We start from the raw sequence: 5648 nt of genomic DNA, 5'->3' as shown, positions 1-5648 counted from the left end.
GGGGGCCACCTCATGCACAGGGGAGCACAGGAGACACAGGAAGTGACAAGAGGAACAGGTGACACAGGGATCACCGCAGATACAGAGGAACACTGGAACAGCACAAGGGAACAGGCAGGGAAACACCAGATTGCACCATTGGGGTTAACATAGGTGCTGGACAGGGAAATGAATCAACAGTGACTTAATCAACCGGTGTACAGGAACTAACTCAGCAAGCTAGGGGCTTGGCACTAAAGGAGACACGTTGCACAAACACAGAGTGCTGTGTCTAAACTAGCTAAATTGCCAAGGGTGATTAAGGCTATTTCCTGATTGGCCGTAATTGTCATTTGTTTTACCAGGTTTAGTAAGACTATTAAAGAGTCCAGCCGCTTCTCCGAGGAGAACAGCCATACCCTTGGGTTTGGTGCAGACTTGACCTTTAAAGCTGGAATCCCGGTGATTTTAGACATTGAGGCAAACATCAAAATGAGTGGCACCAAAACCTGGAACTTAATGACGACCAATGAAATCGAAGCAAATTTTTCCAATCTTAATTAATTGATGAAATTAAAAGGTCTCTTTCTTTAAGAGTAAGAGTGTGACTATCACTTCTCTAAATTTTCACTGGGGTTTAATACCACTTGAAATGATGTAGGAGGGTTTCTGGCTAACTTAAATGTGTATAAATTCTGTTCATGTTTGTCTCTTGCTAGAGGTCACCTATTCATCCAGCTCTAATATGGAGAATGATCCTGGTAAAGCTGTGAAGGTGGTGGTCTCCATTGTAAAGGCAGAACTCACTGTTCCGTATCAGGCCAAAGTCCTCACCATGCTTGTCAATGAAACATTTATTAAGGGCACATGGAAAGGAATATCTTTCTACAATATTAAGGTCAGACAGGAAGATTATGATGATTAGGACAGAGGTCTGTCTGTCTAAAAGTAATATTTCAGGTATGGATCCCTGCTGATGAGTTGAACTCAATGGTTTCTCATAAGTCTCAATGAACTTGGTGGGTAAAGTCAAATCTTCACTCATGAGTTTCCAGCTCTGCCTACATGTTGTGGACACAGCACATCTATATTTCTAGTAACAAAAAAATCCAATTCCTCAACTCAGTACAACAAAAAAGTGAGTGCACATGTGAACAAACAAAAAATTGTACCAGATGCTTTATATGGTCCCATCCCTAAGGTGACTACGACCTCTTTCCTGATCCCCACATGGCATATTGCTCTAGGCAGGAGACAAGCTTCCTATGCTGACCACACACAGCTGAAACTGGGTGGCTCCATTTACTAGGACCAACTTGATGGCCAACCGGAGCTAAGACCTCTTTAGCAACTGAGCAAGGGCTCCCCCAAAGAGAGACCTGTGGCTTAGAGGGACCCACACCAATATTCACACCAATGTTCAGGCAGCGAAACCAGAAGGACAAGTGCCTTATTTGTCTGGTGCAAAGTGCAAGGTGCAATAAACCCACATAAATAAGTGCCATGGCTGGCCTTTGGGCCAGATATAATAATTCCTTTGCCAAAAGACCCAGCCCAAGGAGCATTTTGTGAAAAAGTTGTGCAATAATACCAGTGCATTTGCCCCAAATGCCAAGTGTATTAAGGTACCCCTGGGCCTGCCCAAACCATGGGTTCATCACTGCAGATCTCCCCTCTTCCAGAGATAGGAGGTCATCCACCTACAGCCTCCCATACTGCAGAGTGTACTAACCATTGGCACTCCTCAAAGACTCCAGGGTGTTTCACTTGATCTTAGCCAAAAGGCCAAAAAGCGAGAAGCTTCCGAAAAGCTGTGGCCACTACAGGTACATGTCAATTTTCCTGCTGGATCCATGTCGTAATATAAAAATTATAGCAAAATATAACATGAGAGAGCCCAGCCCAAGCATCTTACCTTGAGAGAGCAACAAAATATAAGGAGCCAGAAGCCAACTAAACTCACCAGTATGCAGCCATAACTGAGAAACCAGCTTTAGATAGACCGCCATAAACCAAACAAAAATGGCAGCAGTTATCAAAAGCAACCTATAAAATTTCCATTAGTAAGCTATGATAATTTGGTGGCTGATGGTTACTGCATGCCACCCAATGTTATTAACAAAGACCTAGATATAATGTACTTCATATCTCTTATAGCTAGTCCCTGAGCCAACCACTCAATCCAATAAACTAAAATCATGAAAAATCAAGGGGTTTGGGAAATACAGCTGTGTTCCTAAATTAAGTATGAAGATGAGCTGAAAACTGAATAGCTGTTTTGTATGTAATGACCTCAATAAGGAGATTTGCCCCCATTTCTAGTTCTGATGTGACCCTTGATGTGCCCTGGCACCATGGACAGGGTGTGAGGGTAAGGACCTTGTTGATGGATTTTCCTTCATAACACACAGGCTACAAGTGAATAGGAATGCAAAATAATCTTGAAGCAGGTCAAAAGCAGGTCTACTGATGGTCAGGTGCACCTGTTATTGATCCGAGAAGCATTTCAAAGTCGGGTCAAAGTCTGTGGTCATAGGCCGCATATCTAGAAATTCTAATTTTCTCCTTAGAAAACATAAAGTTGTATAAGAATTTGTAAATTATGGCATCAAATTTATTAGATTATGATACCAAGGGCTTAGCTAGAGAAGGGAGATAAGGCCAAGATCTCACCTACAGGGGAAGATTGAACCAAAGTCTTAAGCTGCGTACACACTTGCAATTTTTGTCGTTGGAAAGGATCTTTCACGATCCTTTCCAACGACAAGGGAGTGCACGATGCATGAACGGTGCTGTACATACAGCACCGTTCATGCTCTATGGAGAGGGGAGGGGGAGAGCGACGGAGCGGCACCCTGCTGCGCGCTCTCCCCTTCTCTTTCATTAGGATCGGCTGTCGTCCATTGTCCGTGGATCCAGTAGGTCGGTCGTCCGGACGATGGACGACACCGACTGTACACACGGCAGATTTTCGCCCGATAATTGGCCGATGCCGATTATCGGGCGATAAAAATCTGACGTGTGTACGTAGCTTTACCTGGAAGAAGCAGATAAGACCAAGGTGTCACCTATTGGAGGTAGATAAGGTCTAATTTGGAGAAAGCAGACATGACTAAGGTCTCACCCCGAGGAAGCAGATAAGACCAAGATCTTGCCTAGTGGAGGCAGATAGGACCATTTACCTACCTTAAAAAGGCAGATAGGACCAGGGTCCCACCTGGAAGAGGCAGATAAGGCCAAAGTCGCATCTTGGGAAGGCAGATAAGACCAAGGTCTTGCTTGGAGGAGGCAAATAGGACCATGGTCTCACGTTGAAGAAGCATATAAGTCCAAAATCTCACCTAAAGGAGCAGATGGAACCAAAGAGGCGAAAGAGGAGGCAGATTAAATCAAAGTCCCACCTAAAGGAGGCAGATGGGAGCCCATTTTTAACCGACACATACATTTCTTATTTATTAAAAGTATTTTTACATGCCTGGACTAATTTTTAGCATGGGATCATGGTATAAACAGTACAAACAGTACATATATATGACAAACAGTATATATATATATATAGTGGAGCAGCTATAAGTTTCACTAGATGGTACCCCTTATACTGGCATCCTAACCCACCTCCCACCTGTACATTTTTATTTAACCCTGTCACACCAAACTGTTCCTATGTGTTTGGTTAATAAACTTACTTTTAATACAATTTAACATCATAAATTACAATGACCCAATATGAAACTAAACTCTGTGTTATATGGGAATTTATAGCTGACGGTCAGACATGGTTCCTCGATCCATCACTGAATTCATCATCGCTGGCCTGTCTTTAGCTGAAGACCTGGTGTCTGGTCATTCTCATTCAAATTCAACCACCCTGAAGGTACATTCAGGTATGTTATAGTGACTTCAGAACTCATACATAGAAAAAAACTTTGACCATCTAACCATGATGTACATCAGCTATTAGGGTCAAAGATGGTCAAACATAGTATTTCACAGTATGTTTAAAAAGAAGATGCAACTTAGCTACGAACAGGAATGTCTAACTGGTAAAACAAAATCCTGAAGTCAATAAATTTTGCTATTATAAATGGTGCATATTCAGTAAAAGTTCTTCTGAAGCCCATCTTGAGATATAACGTTGAAGCATCAATTTGAGACAAAGAGGTACTCAACACCACAGCACTGCTGCCTCTCTTCCGGGCATAGTCAATGACCCTGCTACACAAGGCCTTGGCGATCCCTTTTCCTCTGTGTTTCAGTGAAACTGACAGTCTCTTGAGCTCCACTTGGTTTCCCCCATTGGGAGGAGATGGAGGAATGGCAGCGACCATTCCCACAACTTCTCCAGCCAGCTCCGCCACCCAGAAACAGTAACCATCTCGCTCCAAGTAATATTTCCGTATATTCATCATGTCACTATTCAGGCTATATTCAACATAAGCAGCATATACATATCTGTTCAAGAACCAAAGTGCAACTACACTGAGAGTCACTACTGTGGTGGAGAGGAGTAAAGACCCAGTGATCTGTAGGAAAACCAAGAATGTGGCCAGCAAGAGAGCCCAGATTCGTGTGAGACCAAGAGTGTGAAGGAAAGCAGTCTTGGTGTGTTCTTTAATGCCTCGGGAAAACATATCTCGTACTGCCTTGTAATCAGAGTCTTTGTACAGCCGAATATGATAGTCACTCATGGTATCCTGCAAAAGAAAATTAAGAGATCAACTGCATAGAACTTTTATAATCACATGAATAAATACATAGCACTCCTTACCCATTTCTTGAACGCCCTCATAATGGTACACTTCCCAGAAACCAAATCCAAGACCCTGGAAGAGGACATGGCACTATGGTTTGGTGAGCATGAATGTGTGTTTCACTATTGTATATGAACGTAAGGGGTAGTCTACAGTAAGGACCATCAATCCCAATGCCTATCATAAGCTGTCACCTTCTGCTGTAGGATAGCACTGAGGCAGATTGTGACAGCACTCATAGCCAGCCAGATTTGCTGGCCCCCAAAGCCACCCCCTTTACCACCTACAACATTAAAACTGGTTTGGGACTTTCCTGAACAGGAAAAGGGGCAGAAAGTGTGTGCGCCCTTACCTATCCAGAAAGGGTCTGGAATCTGTTTTCCTAAAAACTCAAGGGAGCAAAAAGCATGTAGCCCCCTCTGCTTTTGGCAAAAAAACTGACCCATGCCTGCCCCCAAAAGTGGCAAAGGCCATTTATGGGGTAAGGGACTTTTTCCCACAACTTGACCCCTGCGTTGTGAGGCTGCAGGTGGAAGGCTTATTTTGAATCTGTGAGCCCCTTTTAAAAAGAAACCCCCAGATATCTGCCCCTCAACCTGGGAAATGAGTAAATGGGTACATACCGTAGTACCCCTTACCATTCCCTGAACGTCCCTAGAATTAAACACAGCCATACAGTAGAAAATAACTCTTTTATTATACTTTTTTTTTAAACTAATACTACCTTTGCAGGACCCAGCTAGGTGTAAAGTGTCCCACAATGATTCATTCATCCTTAGGGATGCATACTATAAGACCTTTGCAAGCTCACAGATTTACCTGTGTTGTTCTGTGAGTATAGGCAAAGATTCCCAATGTAGGACACAAGAAGGGCCCAAAAAATATTTGCTGTGGGGCCCTGTGGTTTTAATCTTCACC

At 43.2% G+C, this 5648-nt stretch overlaps 1 protein-coding gene across 1 annotated transcript; it reads right to left on the bottom strand.

Moving 5' to 3' along the window:
• Positions 1 to 3414: 3414 nt before the first annotated feature.
• Positions 3415 to 4994, bottom strand: LOC140327854 (N-acetyltransferase 8-like). Its single transcript, XM_072407165.1, has one exon. It carries the CDS (start codon positions 4665 to 4667, stop codon positions 3996 to 3998), a length of 672 nt encoding a protein of 223 aa, XP_072263266.1. The 5' UTR covers positions 4668 to 4994; the 3' UTR covers positions 3415 to 3995.
• Positions 4995 to 5648: the final 654 nt, after the last annotated feature.

This window comes from Pyxicephalus adspersus, chromosome 3 (assembly GCF_032062135.1).
Source record: "Pyxicephalus adspersus chromosome 3, UCB_Pads_2.0, whole genome shotgun sequence".
NCBI lineage: Eukaryota > Metazoa > Chordata > Amphibia > Anura > Pyxicephalidae > Pyxicephalus > Pyxicephalus adspersus.
The sequence above is the reverse complement of the archived record's forward strand: the minus strand, read 5'-3'. Positions and strand labels throughout refer to the sequence as shown.